Genomic DNA, 21,246 nt, shown 5'->3' with positions numbered 1-21,246 from the left:
TAAAATTAATATAGTATTAGAGAGCAGAAATGAACTAACTAGGTTTTGAACTGTGACAAATTAAGTTTATCTTTGAACATACCAGAGGATATTTTTTGGTCACAAGTTGTCACAAGTTATCAGAGCAAATTTTAATATTGATATATTTATTGAAATGTAAACTGTTCTATTGTAACTTTCTTTGACTAAATAGTAATAACTGCCATGGGGTAATTTTAACAGTGTCTTTGCTAAGGTTTTAGTGACTTAGAGAACCCACTTGCAATAACCTTAGAACCCCAGGAACAAAATTTCTCTGACATACTGAGTGAACCCCTGATCCAAATTGGATGCAGTAAATAGATATGGTGAATAAATGAATGAATAAATAAATAGATAAATAACCAAAGAAGGGTAATCTATTAAAACTTGAATAAATTTCCTTGTAACTTTTACGTTACGATTATTTGGTAGGGAACCCCAAATGAGTACCTGGTGAACCCAGGTACATTTTACATACTCATGAACATAACCTTCAGACAATGCACTGATGATAGCCTGCTGGCATTTTCTTACAGTCTGTTGATTCAAAAGTTAATGAAACCATTGTCCTTAGACAAAGACATTGTCTGTTTGTTAAAACATATCATTGTGCTAAGCCTATAATAGAAGTCAAAAGTGATGATATAGGGGGTCAACATGTAAGTTAGTAATAACGTAATGTTACAGCATCCAGAGTTCCCTTTATTCACCTATTGTAGTAGTAGTTTATTATACTATAGTGACTTGTGACATTTTACAAACAATGCTCAACAAACAAGCATTGTTTGTTTAGATCAACCCTTCCCCCTAAACAAACGTTCTCAAGTGCGACATCAAACGTTCATATATGTAAACTGATAAAAACTGTAGCAGTCACACCACTACCATCAATGTAATGTAAAAAATGTGATTGTAAACACATTAATTTACTACCAGAAACCCAGCACTTAATCCTACATTAGGAATAATTTTTTTTATCACCTCATCAACATCTCAGTAGTAATTATACAAAAGCTGTTATCATTGAAGGAGTGAAAATTTTCCGTCAAAAGTTGGTTAGAAGTGCGAAAATAAAGTTCAGCAATTGCACTGAGGTCAGATCCCCTCACCCCGGGCCCCTAAATGAACGAAGTTCACTTCTTGAGCTTGTGTGACATTGTGCGTTCATCCCTAAAGAGAAGCATTTGTCACCCAGACCTTTCAGGCTTATAAAGTCACTCTGAATCAAATTTTTAGAGTACTGTACATCAAATAAACAGTACAGTTGTCTAGTAAAGATATCATTTCAGTTTTATCACAACAATGCAAATATATACAAAATAAATTACACATTACTTTATAATCTTTCTCTTCTTCTGCTGAAGGCACTTTCAATAAATTTTGCTTGTGGTCGAATACAATTATTGATAATGAATGTAAAAGAATTTACAAAATATAAATGATTCTCTTCGCAAATTATTCAAACGTACATGTAACATTTCTGTGATCATTGTATAGTGTAAAAAGACTGTTATAATATAACAGTGACAGAACTGCGAATGAACATACAGAGGAAGTGATTTATACTGCAGGTGACATTTGAGGCAGGGGGTCAACTGAGGTAAAATAAAAAAATAATCCAAGGACAAGTACATTATATAGACTTGAAATGTGGTAAATAAAATAAATTGAGCTTTCTCCTTGATCAGATTTTATTTTAATCAGTGTGAGAAGGGAACAGCTCAGAAATGTCATTTGCAGGATGTGAACTGTCATTCTTGTAATGTCCCTGTACATGTAGTTTGCACTATAAGTCATTATAAACAAACACTATCCATCTATACATCACTTGTAGTGTTTAATTCACCTGCACCTGGTCCCTTTGGCTTTGTCAGGCAAGACTATACACTGTTTATTTTTGTAGCCTACAGGGAAATCAAACATGAATGTAGGATTGTACCTTAGGTTATAGTATACAGAAAATAGCGGAAAAAGGTTTCTTTATAAGAAGGTAGATCCTGAAATATACATTTTTATGTATATATCTAATTTAGACTAGGAACGGTTTTTTCTACTAAGTTATTTAATTTTCAACTCATGCAGTCTTTAGTGAAATTGATGTTCCGTATACTATACTTTCTGAGGTGTCAGACTTCAATATAACAACTCGAAGATAGAAATCCTGACAAATATATTGTAGTTTCCTGCATATGGGGAATGCACATGTAGGAATATTACAGGGACACATCTGCAGTTTTTTTTAGTATTTTATGATGGATTTCATTATTAGGCTTTCTTAATTTTATTTGGATTAAAATTCCTTTTCCAAAAATCAAGAAAGAAAAAAAGGGGCAGTCGTAACTCTTCCAAAAAATAAATGCTTAATCGTACAAATGATGAGAGAGCTGACTGTACACGTATACTAAATGAAATAAAGTGGTTTTCTCTATCTTGCTAGAGTCAAATTGTAGGAGCAACCCATTTATCTACTTGATGTAAAGTACATTGGGGTATAATTTCAAGGTGTCAACTCTCCAAGATTAGTCAGGTGATAAAGAGGACTTACAATGTTGTCACAGGATAATGGATTTCCTTTCCACAATTCACCTCCAGGCGACATATATACAACAGTACCAAAGAACATAACATTTATTTGATGGCTAAACCTGTGTACATCATTTCAAAGATAACCTTGGATCTTATGCGTGTAAATTAATGTTGTTGTTTTTTTATATATGGTGAAAGCTACCAGCAGTCCAACTACAATATTGATGTACCAGAGAGGAGACAAATAATTGTAATGAGTTCTTACATGTACATTGAAAATTTGCATTTGTACAAATGTAGGAAACTGCAATATATTTGTCAGGCTTTCTATCTTCAAGTTGTTATATTGAAATTTGACACCTCAGAAAGTATTGTATATGGAATATCAATTTCATTAAAGACTGCGTGAGTTGAAAATTAAATGTCTTAGTAGAACAAACCATTCCTAGTCTAAATTAGATATATACAAAAAAAAATGTATATTTCAGGATCTACAAGTTTTTTGTTGTTGAAGTGTATAAATTAAGCAATACTGTGTTATATTGTGGGTTTTTTTCAGAAAATGTTTCAATTTTGAATTTATAGATATTCATGTATGTATGTATTTATGTATGAATGACCACATTTTCAATATTTCAAAAATTAAATTGAACAATATGTGTAGCTTAATAGCTCTGATCTTTTAACCACTATGGCCAGTCAGTTGTTAATTAAACATAATATGTGTTTGGCTAATCAGTTCTAAGCACTGAAATAAGTCTAAAGAATGAAATAGTTGCCTACATCATAAAACTCTGTAAAATTGTAACCATCAAAAAATAATATATGTTTAGTCAAAGATTTGACCTAAATAACATCCTATGATTGTTAATTCATGGTGTTTTGTAAAAGGTTGTGAAATCAGTGTACCTATACAGTATCAAGAAGCCATGTAAAACAAGGGGATTTGGAGATTACTGGTCAATGGAATATGGCAGCATATCAATGATTGTTCTTGATCCTTGACATGAATTTTAACTGTTTTCAATTCATTGGATGTTACAACTCCAAGGCATCCATCTTCAGTATAATGTTAAATGTCATAGGAAGGTTTAGATAATATCCATTCTTTGCACAGTTGTTGCCATGGTACATGCGGAGTCCCATGATAATTCTATTCTAAGACAGATATCTGACATTGATGTGGCTCATTTCTGATATAGCGCCCTCTAGCACTACATTCAAGAAGTGCTTTTGTTTTAAAGTCAACTATTGTAAGGCATTTCCTATCTTCTACATCGAGTAAACTGGACATAGCAGACATATTTTTGAAGATTTATGACTTTGACATCGACAGATATTCCATTTACTGTATCCGTTTTGTTTACCAGCTGTTGTGGAAACTTCAGTGTTTAAATTTATGTGTATGTTGGATGAAATAGATAACTTTAAAATTGACTTTGTATGCACAACACAGAGAATATGAGTTGATTATTGGTATTAATGTATTGCATAAAACATAAACTTTCGGAACTCATTAAAATTTTGTTTCCTGGTATAAGCACAACTAATGTGTGTGGTGGAAAATATTTTGCAAGTTTTGACGTCAGGCAGGTTTTATATTTTGATATAAAATTTTGATTGTTGTAATTACATGGAGGACAGTTTCATGTGTTTTACAAAAAAGAAGGGAAGAAAAGGAGACTTGACAAAATACAATGTACAGCATATGACATTTCATACATATCAATTATATTAGAACAAACAGTAGTCACAACTTCTAGAACAGAGTAAAGACGTTTTTGCTGAAGAAGCATGGGGTGTTATGATTTGACCTTCCAGAAAAGTAGAAATGTTTAAAGTAGTATTCCATGTGTTCAACTGAACAGTGAAGAAATTACCCGACGGTCCCTGAGTAATACAGTGTACTGCATGCATGCCATGAATATTTAATAGTGCTATAAAGGCTTTACTACTTCAGTTGGTTTGGATAAATACTATCATTTATAACTAGTTTGCACCGCTAACAACTCCAGCCATCCATATTCATCTAACATGTCTAACATCAATTTATGTTATTCTATTTTGTATCAATTTATGTTCTATATTTTATATACAAATTCAAAATGAAAATGTAACTCTGAAAAATTACAATATTGTGGCAGTCTATATTATAACCCTAATGCTACTTTGTGTGTTTGTTATTGTTTGGTTGTGTTACTATCATCTTAGACAGACAATACAAGACAAAATTATTAAATCTTTCTAACATGTTATTGTAAATTTTAAACCATGGTACAGTACATAAAATGTATACCGCCCTCTGACGGCAGAAATGATATTATAACAACTTTTGTTTTTATGTCCTTTGCGAGTACCTCTGGACATTAGGGCCAAACCTTCAATGTATAACAATTTCAAACTGGCTGAAGCAAGCCTCTAGCAACCATTATATCAACTTGATTCTGAATTTAAACATCCCCAACCCAAATGTAAGAGTTACTTTTATATTGTTTGAGTTCTGAAAACAAGTTGTGGTAACTCAAACTGTATTAGCACATATATGGGTGTGTTCTTCTATCTTGCCCTGTTTTGATATAAATTATATGTACTTTCAATATGGACAGTGTTGTTTGATATTTATAACATGGGTAACATATATAGTTAACAGAAAGTAAAATAGTATGGTAGCATATATCTTAAGATTAATTGAAGAAGAGAAAATACACTGCGCATTATCTTTGTGTTCAATTATGGTACTCATGTAGCCAGAATTTATGATGGATATATATAATTAAAGTATGTTTTCCACAGTCTGAGATTAAAATTTAGGTTCGTTTTAGACAGCCTGCATGTAGTCAGTCCTAGACTGTAAGATATGTCGTGTCGTTCCGCCCTGACCACCCTCCTCCTCTCACGAGTGGTTGACTGATGTGTGAGGGAGCCCTGTCGCAGCACACCTCACAGACTAAGTCAGTCCCAGGACATTCTAAAATCATATTTTAGTTACTTTTATATGGATGATCTGCAGATTTCTGGTTAGGCCAAACAATTTGTTTGACTCCAGTTACCCAAACCAGCCGAGTTTTCCACTGCCAACCCTAAACTTTTTTTACATATTCAAGAAAAAAACAAAATCTTGAAATTTATAAAGTCTCTTGAGAAGTAGTGGATGCAGAAACTGACTTCAACGTAAAAAGACAAAACTGTTCCTCCCATCTGTAATGGCTGTACGTCTGATGAGAAGAAACCAATAACACAGTGATCATATGGAAAACAACGGAAACATAACTACCCGAACTAGACACTCACATACAATTTTTTTAATTTTTAAAAAAAAAATCTACCTACCGACACCTTTTCTAAAATTGAGCACAATCGGAAATACACATTTTTGTTTTAGGCCTTTAGGTAAAAACTGCAATTCAGAAGTACATATGTACATGTATATATGGGTTCAGGTGTAGGCAATAAGGTACATGTAAATGTTTAGAAAGAGTAAAAAGTAGCCAGCAAAAAAATTGATAAATGTTGAAATTAGGAGACATGATTTTTCAGCGACTCTCTTTTTAAAAAAAATTTACATGCCCATTCTTGATAGCAAGTACATTGTATGCAGAATCTCTGGAATATCTTCACAAATACTTCATGTTCCAGTCTTCAGATGATGTCACAAAACACTGAACATAATCGTACATGACTACTGTGTATTGGGTAACTGATATCATCTCATAAACTACATAATGGATAGGTTTGTGTGAGTAATAAAACAAAATTATTGCAAGTTAATGATCACTGCATAGATAAATTACCCACATGATGTATATGGTATCATTAACCCATCCCTATATCATTATTATCTCATATAAATTGCTAACATATTATTCCCTAAGGCTGATCTATGGCAAGAATAACAATCATAGACTCACATGGAAGTAAGTATATAGTTACATAACTATGACCAAGCTAGGTGGTCAGGACAAACAAGGATAGGGATATGAACACAACTAGACCTCCTAACTTTGATCTGATGTGTATCAAGGCCCATCATTAGTAGACACTGTTCTTCAGTAGCCCCAATTTATCATAGGGATACATAACTAACATGATTTGTATTATGGCTGATAAGTGGGGCAAATCATTCTTTATTGGCCCTTACTTTATCATGGAAGTCCTGATTTGTCATTCTCACTGTCAAATGCGTTGTATTTTCTTGTATTATTGTATGCAATAAAATCATCAATATCAATATAAGCTTCTCTGTCTATGATAGATTAAGGGAAGTAGATACTTTATCTCTAAGTATAAAAACATGTCAAATAGAAATATGTATAGTCTTCAAAATATGGTTTTGAGTATAATGTGATCACACCATGCTGTTAGTTCGACCTGCACATTGTAGCTATTATAAATGCTTGCCAGTTTCCATCTATCCATCAGATGGATATTGAATTGTTTCACAATGTTGGCTCTGAAGTCAGTCAAGGGCAGAGACATTTTTTTTGCATATGTGGTGGTGGGCTACATTTGTAAGTACATCTACACAGGATTGTACATACATACATACATGTAGGTAAACACTTATTGCAGAAAATGCAATGAAGAAATGTAGTTTTTGGATGCAATAAAGATTCTATTCTTTTCATAGGTACACAATTACTAAGTATATAAACTTTACATTCATCTCCATGTTATCCTTAGAAGTATGCCCTCTATCTTATTCTTGAACGTAAATTATTTATAGTAAATTGATAAAATCTACAGTACTAGAGTTCCCCAGGTTTTTGTCAGGCATAGTGAATTAGTAAAATGTACTTGAGTTTCCCAGGTTTTATACCGAGATTCAAACCTGCACTGTTTTTGTCAGGCATAGTGAATTAATAAAATGTACTTGAGTTTCCCAGGTTTTATACCGAGATTCAAACCTGCACTGTTTTTGTCAGGCATAGTGAATTAGTAAAATGTACTTGAGTTTCCCAGGTTTTATACTGAGGTTCAGACCTGCACTGTTTTGTCAGGTGCAGTAAATTGGTTAAATCTACTAGAGTTCCCCAGGTTTTTATACAGGGGTTCAGAATCACCTGTGCTGTATTTGTCAGTTGCAGTAAATTGATAAGATCTGTTTAATTCTCTCAGGTTTTATACCAGGGTCCACAAACTAAAATTATGGAACAACGTACATGTATGCAGGAAATCTATCCAATTCTACCAGATTTCCATTCTTTGTTACCAAGGTTACACAATTTTAGCAAATTGTAAAACACTGATGTGTCTTCAGCTATGTTGAGAATATCTGTTAAACCTGTCTGAATCGTGTCATCCATCCATCCACCTGGGACCCCCCAGCCAGCCAGTCAGCCATCTCTCCGTTCCTCCATCCATCCATGCACCCATCCCCCAACCAACTTACACATCCATACAGACAGACGGACTATTTATGATAGTGATCACCATAGAAACTACAAACCACAATGATGTATATAGACTTACAGATGAAATGACTATAAATTAGTGTTATAGTGACAAATGAAGCCATTTGCTTCACTTGACCATTGATATAATTGCTACAGACAACAGATAGCAAATTGAATCAATAGTATTTCCCTCAGAGATTGCCTGTTTATATCCCCAAGGCCCAAAGACCAATTTATTTCATCATCATGTGGGGAAGTGAGTTTCATATAGTGCACGTTTTTCTAGCATTGATCAAGGACACATGCTATTACTTAGATAATCTATTAATATTTAAATTTATAGTTTGAGATAATTAACTATCCTGGCTGTTAATTACCACATGAATATCTTTAGATAGAGAGAACTTGTTGATGTCAGTTATTATGTAGAATTGTCTACACCCTGGATCTGTGACTGCTATGCTTATTCTTTAATCCATATGTGAGAACACATACAGCAGAGTCACAGATCCACTGAATAGACAGGCTAGTTACAAATGTTATGTATGAGCTTCACTAGGATATTTCAGTTGCATGATGTTCTCACAATTTAATAATGGGCTACCTAGCTAATGTTAGATGTAATCAGTAAAATCAAATTTATTCAGGAATGGAGACAACACTTTGGAGCTCATGTATCAAGATACACTCTTCCTGTAATTACTATTTTGATGTATCAAGTGTTGCTAGGTAGTGTCTATTTCTCAATGTCATTTATCATGTTCAAATTCTCATAGTAATAAAGTTGTTCTTTTCCCAGAATACTCCTAACTATAATACTAAATACTTGTAACTCAAAGTAATTAATATTTAATTAAAATATGGGTAATTAATGTTTAATTAAACTGTGTTTACTGTCTATCCACCCTTCAAATGACACTCAATGACCTTAAAATGTTCAAAAACAGATGTGTGAATATATTTGACTCGTACTAATTAATTCAAGTCTGGACCCATTCATATTTGTTGTTGCCCACAGTGTGTGGGTATGATGATGATGAAATCTAGCCATGTGGTTTTGATGACCTTTGACCTTAGTGACATCACAGAGAGGGCTGTACCCAATTGGAAGTTTCATTGGAAGTGTGTATTCTCCACACAGTCAGTGCTCACTGTGTTTACATACTTACAGAACTGTGCATTTTGTTGTGTGTCTGTGAGTACCATTGTTGGTTGTGTTGTTATGTTAATCAACCACATGTTATAGACAGCTGGAATTGTGATTTACTTCCAGCCAGGGATTCCTGAAGGCCAAGCCTGCATATTAATTGTTGGAAGACTTCATTCTTGTGGGAGAGTTTTTGTGAAGAGTACATATATACTTCTTGGACAGCTCAGACATGTTTTGATTGCGCATCTGACTGTGAGGCTGTTTGTGGACATTTTCTTTCTGAGTAGCACTCTAGGATACGCACTTAAGTTTCATAGGCAGGAAATATGAATTTCATCAAAAAGAAGAAAAAATCCAAGACTCTAGAAACGGAGGTGGATGATGATGTTGCCCCAAATGTGGCAGAGGTAGGTACTGTCTGTGACCTTGTAAGTAAGGCCATTAATCCCACACATAGTAGTTTAAGTCTCTTCATTTTCATATCTATTGTTTGTGCTCTATAAAAAATTATGTCCCAGGGCTCTAGTACGAGAGACAGAAAATAGTTCTATGGGCGCCGGACATTAGTGCCTTAAAAACAACCAATATTGTACCAGATCTTTCTTGATTTTTGCTTCCAATAGATGAAAGCTGTGGAAATTTTCCACTGACTCTGAGAGAAAAAGCATATCATTTTCTATGAGTAAAGTTGACATAGCAGATTATGTTGACTTGGGTAAATAGGTTTGTCTGTCAAAACACAGTGCAGGAGTAAGTGTGTGTGTGTGTGTGTGCAATGATGTGTGTCCTTCAATAGTTGTCTGTAATGTTGACAATATTTTAGGATTTTTCCATTCCTGGTATGTTCTTGAACAGGTGTTGAGTTCTCAGGGTCAAACCAAGGTGATTTGGTGATAAGGTGTAATTTTAATTTGACATTTTTATGGCATGGTGATGACTAAGTACATGTGTACATGACTGTCACTATAAATTCATTTCAGTTTGTTTGTCTATCAGATCTAATGCCTTATTTCATGACAACTGTAAATTGACCGATGATGTGGTGTTATTGGGTCACCCACTTGTTGATTGGTACCAAGATATGACTTGGGGTGTTGATGACTGTGTCTTCCAATATTGTGATTGATATAGGACTGACGCAGTAGTTGTGGAAATCTGCATGATATAGCGTCATAATTGGAAATACAATATTGTATGATTAGCATGAATTTTGTGGAAAAAAATTTGTAGACAGTTGTCTTCCGAGTGGTGTTGTAGGTAGCTCAAAGACTTGGCTATCCTGCTTATAAATGTTGCGGTATGTGAGAACTATGAAGCCAGTTTGTTATTAAGTCAGATAGCCTAAACCCTAGGACTAGGTATTAAAAGTTGGAGGATGTATTTGAATTGTGAAATAAATAGTGACAAATTTTGGCATACCTTAAAACAAAAACAAAAATTGAATATCAAGATCAAAATATGTTTCAGATTAATTTTAACCCATCTTGGGTTACAGAATGCAGTTTTAATTTTTTATTTCACAAAGACAACATGAACTGATTTTGTAGAACAATAAGATATTTGGAACAGTAAGTTAGAAACAAATGCATTAGTTACCATTCCAAAGGAACTTTATTTTACTGTCGTATTGACTGTTGGAACCATAAACAATATATTCTCCATGATAATGTAGATGTTTACCATGATGTAGTAGCACTGAACATGGCCACTGTATGTACTTCATGTCTTTTCACCTGAGGCCTGGGTAACGGATCATTTTTAAGCAAGCTTGGATTTACAGAATACAATCTGATTTTGACTTCACACAGATGGACAACTTGTACTAGTAAATGTCTCGTAGACATCCCCATATGTTAGCGCTTCTAGCGTGCTCCCTTTCTATATGCCATGTCTACTCCTTCAACTTGATACCCAGACACCAAGGAGACTCATTCATATATATTTCCATGTACACTAAATTGTAATGCACCCCACATACACATAACTGTGTACATACAATGGTAAGGTGTTGTTACCCTGAGTGAATGCACATAGAAGTTTGAACCATGGTACAGCTGTTACAATACAAATTACACAATGCCCTTCAAATCCAGCAGAGGTCAAAAAGGTCAACACAGCAAGATGTTTTTATTGTGCCTACAGGGGCAACTTCCACCCCTCCTATACACAGTTAATATATTAACTTGAAAAAAAAGTGATCTTTTTATTAATCTTCAATTAAATGTTGATTTATTGATAATAACGAGACCAGCCTCCAAACTAGTCTAGTTCCTATACAGTATCATTACCATTTACACCTCCACTAGAAACCACTTTGGCATCCAGACTACCTCCAAACTAAAATGTGTATGTTTAAAAGTTGACTGGAACAACTGATATGCTGATAGAATGAATATTTGATTAAAATAATGAAATGTTGTTTTTTTATGTAAACATCAAGATCTTTAATTGGAAATTAAATTATGTAACAGACCCATGTTGTAAAGAGGGCAAGAGTTTAGACCTGATTTAAATTTTTTGGGTATAAAAAGTCAGGGTGTATTAACACTAGTAATAACATGTTGCAGATACCAAACTCATGGTGTTTGAGATACAATTAGGGTCTATAGGACAAACATGGAGAAGGAGCACAAACACATACAATACATGCACACATGTAGATAGACACAAGCAGACATAGAGATAGACAGAGAGACAGACAGGCAGAGACAGGCATACCTACACACATACACAAGCAGGCAGTCAGACAGACAAATCAAGACAGATAGATGGATAGGTAGGTAGGTAGGTAGATAGATAGATATAGATAGATAGATAATTGATAGACAGACAGATCGACCCACAAACAGGGACAGACATGAATAAACAAACACTGGCCTATAGTTGAACACAGACAGAGACTCACAGTGGAATAGACACACAGACTTTAGCTTCATATTCAACAAGATACAATGCTTTTACTAGCCATAACGCTATTAACAGTAAAATTACATTTATATCTCATTTCAGAATGAAGAACTTATATATGAAGGAAAAACCTTTTATAAGTATAATAACAATTTATGATTTAGAATTAGGTAGACTATGTACATGTATAAATACATTGTATCCTAGACAAACTAGTATTATATTTTATTGCAGTAAACTAAATCAGTCAGCCAAAATAAAGTTGAACATAATGAAGAATGTTGTACTTTCTATGCAGACAAATGGCATGATATCCAAATGATAAATTTCTTTCAAATTATACAGTGTTATATTTTTGGATAACATCTCTACTCCACCATTGTATGATACCCTATTTTAAAAATCTATTTTAACGTATTAAATACATACATTATGCCCTGGTCACCCAGAAAATCCTATCCCAATATCAGATAATTGCCCCATTAACTGTGTGTGATTAGATAGTAAGCTATGGACGACATACAACCTGTCACATGTAACAAAAAAACACTTTTATGTATATCCTGTGTACGTGCTTACTATCAGGTACATGCATTGTGTGTAATGTCCGTTTATACTAGTGTGTGTATGTTCTTTGTGACAAGTGGAAAGTAGATGTAACCTTTCTGATTTCCTTGGAAGTAATTAGTAACAGGCAGTATTTATCTTTGTTAGGGTTCAGAGGAAGTTATGTACATTCTTTAAAATCAGTGTCCTTTACTGCTTAATTAAAAGTTTGATAAGACATTCCGGTAGGAACGCTATGGCAGGAAATAAAGACATTTTGAAATTCAGAGAATCATTTTCATGATTTTACATGATGTAATGTATTTGACTGATGAAAAATCATGATATAATTCTCCAAATCTCAAATTTTATGAAATGTCATTATTTCCAGGCTGTATTGTATGGTGTTCCCCTTTTTAATTATTGTGTGCTGTTATTGTGCTTGAAAAATTGTGTAAAAACTGATGAAAGAAAAAAATGGCTTCAAAGATATTTATAGTTAGCATTGAACATACATATACGTGTACATGTATAGGAATATACATGTATATCACATCACTAAGAAAATGTATAATGTACAAATGTAGCTTAGTTATCTTTAGACGTAATGAAGTCAGGGCAGTGTTGTTGTCATTTTAGAATAACACTGATATTAGCTTACATATATAGTGTCCTAACTGTTGAAAATGACATCAAATATACAATAACAAGGTATTAAATACTGACCTCTGATTACATAGTGATTGTGATGTTTATTATCAATTTTTAAAGTCATAGATATATTGCTATGATTGTCAATATTTCAGTTACCAGGGAAACCTTTTGAGTTGAGATAGGTAAATCCATATAGCAAACAACACTTATGATGATACCTACTAGAGATACATGTATGTCTTTGTTCATCTCATGTCTGTCATATATATACCTCTCTATTAAGCATGACCAAATGTTAATATTAGTCAATCCAACTCTACAATTGAGAACTTTATAGGATAAAGGTTGCTTTGTGAAGGATTTTATCGTATGTATATTACCGGTACGTACAGAGGTTACAATGGATTGTATTCTCCCCAGGTAGTTTGGGAAGTTGTATAGGGGCATTGTCTGTATATTTGGCTTGGGTTGGAGTACCCTGGTAACAGCAAGGGGAAATATGGCCAAACTGGCATAGTTACCAAATTACATTAGACTACATGTACATGTACCATAATTTTGATGGGAACCTGGTAAAATGACAAGGGAACTCAGATAGATTTTATCTGCTTACTCCAGTGGTTGTGCTGATGTAGGACTTTACCAAGGGTGATAATTTCATAAATATGTACTGTAAATGTTATTATTAATGTTATCTGTAAGTAGCACTTCATCTGCTCTGATCTATAGGCTTTGTGAAATGCTTTGTCTTCATTGTTTCTAATACAATAACATTAGTGTGAAATCCCATGAGATTGCTACACATTTCTCCATAATTTCAAAGTAGTGTGAGTTCCCTTGGAAAACCAATTCAACGTTGATTATGCAACCAAGGTAATTCCTAGTAGATCATTGGCTCTATAGCCAATCAAATCTAAAAGACGCAATCAACATAAATTGGTTTCGACATCACCACATTTTCAATAATTTCATATTTTTTTGTGAAATCCCATGAGATTGCCACATTTTTTCCATAATTTCTTAATGCCATGAAATCCCCTGAGTTTGCCACATGTTTTTCCCCCTTATATTTTCTAAAGGTGTTGATTGCTTGAAATGCTCGCCTACATGATGCATTTAAGGGTTTCCCAGTAGCAGGTCAAATTTACTATAATTCATCAACAATATGCACAAAATGATCACCAGACATGTCATTTGCAGGAAGTATTGTGATGGAAATTCATACGGCTTCAGCTAACTGTGTACGTGATTATTTGCATGTAGTCAGAGTAAATCAATACCTTAAGTTTCCTTATTTTCCCACTTCATCCCTAATGGTCTGTCACCTGTTGTGGACTTCCGACTTTATGTACCTGGAAAGCTGTATCCTGGAGAGTTTTCTAATCACTTCAAACTGATAATGTGATATACCCGGTACATCATGTAAGAGATATCCCCCGAGGTAAAAAATTGGCAAAAACATATCACTTGAAAAATGGATTCTGATATCATAAAGATCAAGTGTGTGTGTGTGTGTGTGTGTGTATTATATATATATATATATATATATATATATATATATATATATATATATATATATATATATATATATATATATATATATATATATATATATATATATATATATATATATATATATATATATATATATATATATATATATATATATATATATATATATATATATATATATATATATATATATATATATATATATATATATATATATATATACACACACACTGATGGTCACCAGTGGTCCTATTCCTAAACTAAAAACAGAGTTCCTCTTTTGGACTTTTATGTCTGTAAATCTTCCATCATTTACATCATCACATAATCAGTTGTACCCGGTAGTCCGAGTGGGCTCCCAGCTGCAAATTATGGTAGCCCCGTAACAAGATTTGTTAGTTTATGGACACAGAACTTACTGTTAATACTCAGCCCTGCATGAATAAAATGAATTTTTGTACAACAACAGACTATTGTCAAGTAGCCATTCTCGATGAATTTTTCATTCTCTGGACTACAACTTGTAGTACAAGATCAGAAACTAAACACCATATCAAATGTTTGTATTGATAAAAAGCATATCACTTTTCATGTTACTATGCTTGACATTTAGAGTTACCTAGGAATTAAGTATTATATTGCATTACAAAATAGGTAAAAGTGACAACCTAATACTGTTGTTTGCAGCATATCTAGGGTAAGTTTTGTAACTGTACTCACCTTTGGACTTTTAGTTTGAAATCATTTTAGCTTTCCCGAGAAAACTAACCGAAAACAGTGAAAAAAAACTGATGTGCATGCAAAGATTGAGTTTAGAGTTATAAATTTGCAGAGAAAGAAAACTGGGCTTTAACTTTTTTGTTGGCTATGAAATGATTGTACATAACTTACTTTGATTGTACTATTGATTTATTCATAAATATTAAATATGCAAATTAGCATGACTATTGATTTATTCATAAATATTAAATATGCAAATTAGCATGACTATTAATTAGTGACTCTCAACCTAGGCAGAACCCTGTGTAATATAACCATTGGAAGTGTATCTTTGAATAAATCTAAGGCTAACATATTCATCGGAAGATAGCAATGAAATCGTAATAGGTAACTTGATATCTCTCTCATCAAAACTGCAAGCTTACCTTGTAAAATCTGTAATAATGAAGCTAGATAAAAGGGCAATGAAGCAAAGCTCCAGGTGAAATAATATAACACACCTACACATAACTATAAAACATTCATTTCAGTTACTATTGCAAAACAAGACTGTGCTGGTATTGGCAAGCCACTTACTCTAAAGATTAATTTGTCAGTGATGGATGTGAACACAAACATTTTAGATTGAATGACCAGTGAATCTAATGTACATATTGAACTATTTTTAGCTTGTATTCCATGCTGACTGCATGTTTTAAAAAGTTGCTCAAATGATTTGTATCAGTTCTATTATAACATATTTATATCATTTTAACAGGTGGTTGCTAGGGTTACATGCAGATGTATACTAAACTGTCAAAAACTGCCTCAATAAACCCATGATGGGTTTATTCAACTCTAGAAATCTTGAAAATTATATTGTTTTCTGTATAAATAATGTAATGCACTTCATAACTACATATATAATGGAACACATAACACTCCCCACCCCTTCCTTTTAAATGAATGTTTAAAAAATGACAGGGTAAATACTGAAGTAACAAAAGACTGAGACTGAAAGAGATAATTGTGGTAGTCTGATAGGAACTAAATGAAAGCCCAGCCAAGAAGAATAGTCTAATGTTTGAATTGAATAAAATGAACAAAACTGAATGAAAATAAACTGGAGAGAGTTTAACATTTTGTTTTAACCAATTTGCCAACCAAGCAAATGGTACATACATGTAGATCCTAACCCTGAGACTGACACATCTTGGTTGGCTTTCAAACAAACAACATTAGTCAATCCAGATAGCAGTACAGTAGAGCCAAATCTCTGTACAGATAGCAGTACAGTAGAGCCAAATCTCTGTACAGATAGCAGTACAGTAGAGCCAAATCTCTGTACAGATAGCAGTACAGTAGAGCCAAATCTCTGTACAGATAGCAGTACAGTAGAGCCAAATCTCTGTACAGATAGCAGTACAGTAGAGCCAAATCTCTGTACAGATAGCAGTACAGTAGAGTCAAATCTCTGTACAGATAGCAGTACAGTAGAGCCAAATCTCTGTACAGATAACAGTACAGTAGAGCCAAATCTCTGTACAGATAACAGTACAGTAGAGCCAAATCTATGTACAGATAGCAGTACAGTAGAGCCAAATCTATGTACAGATAGCAGTACAGACCGTCAGTAGAGCCAAATCTCTGTACAGATAGTAGTACAGTAGAGCCAAATCTCTGTACAGATAGCAGTACAGTAGAGCCAAATCTCTGTACAGATAGTAGTACAGTAGAGCCAAATCTCTGTACAGATAGCAGTACAGTAGAGCCAAATCTCTGTACAGATAGCAGTACAGTAGAGCCAAATCTCTGTACAGATAGCAGTACAGTAGAGCCAAATCTCTGTACAGATAGCAGTACAGTAGAGCCAAATCTCTGTACAGATAGCAGTACGGTAGAGCCAAATCTCTGTACAGATAGCAGTACAGTATGAGCCAAATCTCTGTACAGATAGCAGTACAGTAGAGTCAAATCTCTGTACAGATAACAGTACAGTAGAGCCAAATCTCTGTACACTGTACAACAATATCCTAATATTTCAATCATGTCATCAATCTATATCTGTCATCATTGAATTATTCCTATTCAAGTTTTATGACTTCATAAAAAACACTACAGTATTATGACATTATGATGACATAGGGATCAACTAGAATGAAATCCAGTATACTAACTACTTTATTACATATACTGGTATGTACCATTCATTACTTGTGTATGGGTGTGGTATACTAGTGGTATTTGCATCAAATACATTTTATTGCATACCTAGCATGTAAATGACCTTTCGATCATTCTAAGTATGTGAAATCACTTGAACACACAGTTTTACTTTTCACAAAATTTGCTGTTATGGATAAACACATGTAATAATAACAGAACCCTTTGATTTGTGAGTTCTACTGTCATTACTCGGAGTACTTGCACATGTTATACAAATTGTGAAAGAGTGACTTCAGAGAATACTGCAAACACTTGATCAAATGCCTTTATAGTGTTCTGTTATACTACACTCTGTGACCTTTGACATATGGTGTTTTATAGCGATGTGATATGATATGGTGTTGAACAGAGCGAAAAAAAATCCCTTTTCATTATTTTTTAACTATTTTATTGTAATGATAGTGATGGGAGTATGATTGCTTTTGTAGAAGCAACTATAAAATCTGTACATTAAATTTATCTGTTTGACCTTCTCTTTACTTTTGTCCTTTGAATTCATTCTTTTCAAAAAATTTGCAAAGAACAATTTGAAGTAGTGACGAAAATTATGAAGGGATGCTTAGCTCTTTATGAAGGTAGTTTTATGTAATGCTCATGCTGATTGGAATTGGGTGGTTTTGTTACCACAGCCGTAAAATACAAAATGTACTAGTTTCTATGTCATTGGTTTTAAATTCCCTTTCTACTATTTTACACACTTTTAGCAGAGAAACGTGTCTATTTGTAATCATGGTGATTGAAAATATAAAAATACTGCTATGAGATCCATGGATTGATATTGGTTTGATCTTTTGTATACACTCTTGTAGATTTAAAATACACCTCTCAACTTTTTCGCAGAGAAGATTTAAAGAAGTGATTAAAAATGGCATGTACTTTCAAGTGTTTTTGTTGTCATGGAGATTGGAATATGGTTACTTTTTTTTAATGAAATATTAATACTGAGCTATAAACATCCCTGGATTAACATATTAGTCTGTTTGACTTTTTGTAATCAAATCCTATGGATTTACATGTAAAGTGCTTTTCTTTACAAGTTTACATACACTTTCAGAAAATACAACTACTTATAACTTATCCGGCTATTCTCGTTACTTTTGCTATAAACGACATGCTTTTAATCTGTACGAATCTGTTTAAATTGTAGATTTTGTGTGGGTGTGATGATGATGTGCGATTACTACCAAAGTTATTGGAAGTACATACATTCTTTTATATTTTGTATTTGAAAAGTTCATGAAGACACTTACATGTACATCATATTTGCTGACATATCTACATTGTATTTTTAGGGCTATTACCAATTTTTGGGCTCTGTCTATCCATCCATTTGTCTCAGTGTCAGTCCTCATTGAATATCCAATTTCATTCAAACCTGGTACAAAGGTGACATACGGTAATATGTCATGCATGGTGCACAAGTAGATGGGATTTTCGGTGGAGGTTGTTAGTAATTGTCAACTACCAGTAATTCCATAATTTTAACATTTCTATTTGAAATGTTGGTAAAGATGCTTTATTCAAAATATCATTATTTTGCCACCTTCTTTTACCAATTTGTGGTGTTTATCACTACCCTTATCCTTGTAAAACCTAAGGAGCAAATTCTGCAAGTAGCTTAGGAGATTTGCATGGTACATGCACTCATATCTTGGTAACCCATTACTATCATGAAAATTTTGTTTAAAATGCAGTTGCCTCTATACTATAGGAGGGTTATAGCTAAGATCTTAAAGTACAGTATTTGTAGATTGAAAATATCGTTTAGCATTGCTAACACATACCATACATACATGTACTATAGTTTAGACAGCTGTAATTTCACACTTTTAAAATGATGACAAAAATTTATCAGATGACAATATTTACATTTCTGTGATAAAGTAAATTCAATGTCACATTATATTTACACTAAAAGCTCATTGAAGGTTTTGACTTTGATAGTAATTTGGTTTGAAAACAATGGAAGAAGTAACATCTGTCACCTGTATTGTTGACGTTATTTAACTTTTTGTAATAAATAAAAATTGTGTGTTCCAGTTACAGAAGTTTGAAATTCAGAAAATCTCAGAAATTCAGCTCTTCTAAACTTGACTGTCATGTTCTTCCATAGGCACATAGGTTCATTGGTGAAAGGTAGCTTTTGATACCCCTGGTCACATTCTAAGAGTAAGAGGGAATAATCCCTGGAGCCTGTTGGTACACAGTGGATTTGTATGTTTGTTTTCCAATCAATCGAATGCTTCTGAATATTTTATATTGACCCATACCTGTGCATCCACTCAATTCTGCTCCAAGGCTGGTATAACTATACAAATAATAAATCTCAAACCCTCACAGATATCAAGTATGTACATATACTGTACCGTAGTGTAACCCTGACCTACTCCATAAACCCATGTGACAGTTGTGCTGTGCCATGCACTACACAAGTACACACTGTTGTGATATCAAATATTTACTGTGTAACGCTGAACAAACAAACCATCAGATTGACATGTCATGATACACACTAATGCTAGAGGTGCTGTTTGGGATTTGAATAACAGAAAAATTAATATATCATCCTTGAAAGGTGCATGACTGTAATTATGTAAAAGGTCATTATTATAATTCTTGACCTTGCATCCGATAACAATACAGTATAATTGCATGTTGAGGGGATGGGGGTGCAAGAGATGGAGTTTGAAGGACCAGAACTTGCATATTAAAGTAGAATGTAGACATGCAATATTGAGATAATATTATATACAAACAAGTCAGTGTTACTAGTGAAAATACAACTCAAATTCATGATTCCATTGTAGTTTTAACTATTTGATGTACAAAGAGTTTATACTGAGTGTTGTGGTTTTATTTGTGGTTGATAAAACCTTCCTATCAGTTGTAGTCAAGTACATTTACCAAGTGTGTGTTTACTGTATTTTGATAAAACAGATAGACCTTGGAGAGTCTGCTCTAGGGTCAATGATAAAACTGGCATATCTGTCTCATTTTATATCAGCATGTATTGTGTGTACTAACTTTGTGGTTGATTAGACCTCTATTATTGTCCTTTAATAGTCAAATACATTGATTTAACAACATGTATACAATGTATGGTTATCTAGTATTTGTGGTTGATAAAAACTACTCATTCTTTAATACAGTTCAAGTACGTGTGTATACCTACGTTGTTGTACTACATGATGTAGCCAACAAACCATGGAGCCAATGTGAAGCCATTGGAACGTGATGATGGTATACAGCTAAAGTATTGGATAGCATGTGATAGAACAATCTGATTAAAATCCGATGCAGATGTTGGCTAATGAACGATTAGCCGACATCTACATCGGATTTTAATCAGATTGGTGATAGAACAGTTTCTATACTTTCTTCATATACATTCTAGTAAATAAACAATTACAGACAACACATGACAGTTTTCCAGTTTTAACCACGCAATTTCAAAACAAATATTCCTAAAACAAATCATACATGTAACTTGTATCTGAGAATTCTATGTGTACATGTGTATTGATAATTATTTGTAGATAAATCTACACAGCAGTTTTCCTCCAAAGTACAAAAACAATGTTACACTTATGTGAGTAGGTCTTGAAAGCAACA

General features: G+C 33.4%; 1 protein-coding gene across 3 annotated transcripts in view; it reads left to right on the top strand.

The window, feature by feature from the left end:
* LOC144434628 (5'-AMP-activated protein kinase subunit gamma-1-like) overlaps positions 1-21,246 on the top strand; it is a 90,739-nt gene that overhangs the window by 5,701 nt on the left and 63,792 nt on the right. For 2 of the 3 annotated variants that reach the window (XM_078123115.1, XM_078123114.1), the window contains exon 1: positions 9,094-9,497. The exons of the other annotated variant lie outside the window; for it this stretch is intronic. In XM_078123115.1, coding sequence (XP_077979241.1) covers positions 9,417-9,497 — 81 coding nt within the window. In that variant the 5' untranslated portion in view covers positions 9,094-9,416. Of the gene's footprint in view, positions 1-9,093; positions 9,498-21,246 lie in introns of those variants that run through there. 3 annotated transcript variants of the gene reach the window in all.

The sequence above is a fragment of the Glandiceps talaboti genome, chromosome 4 (assembly GCF_964340395.1).
Source record: "Glandiceps talaboti chromosome 4, keGlaTala1.1, whole genome shotgun sequence".
NCBI classification, from domain to species: domain Eukaryota; kingdom Metazoa; phylum Hemichordata; class Enteropneusta; family Spengelidae; genus Glandiceps; species Glandiceps talaboti.
The sequence above is the reverse complement of the archived record's forward strand: the minus strand, read 5'-3'. Positions and strand labels throughout refer to the sequence as shown.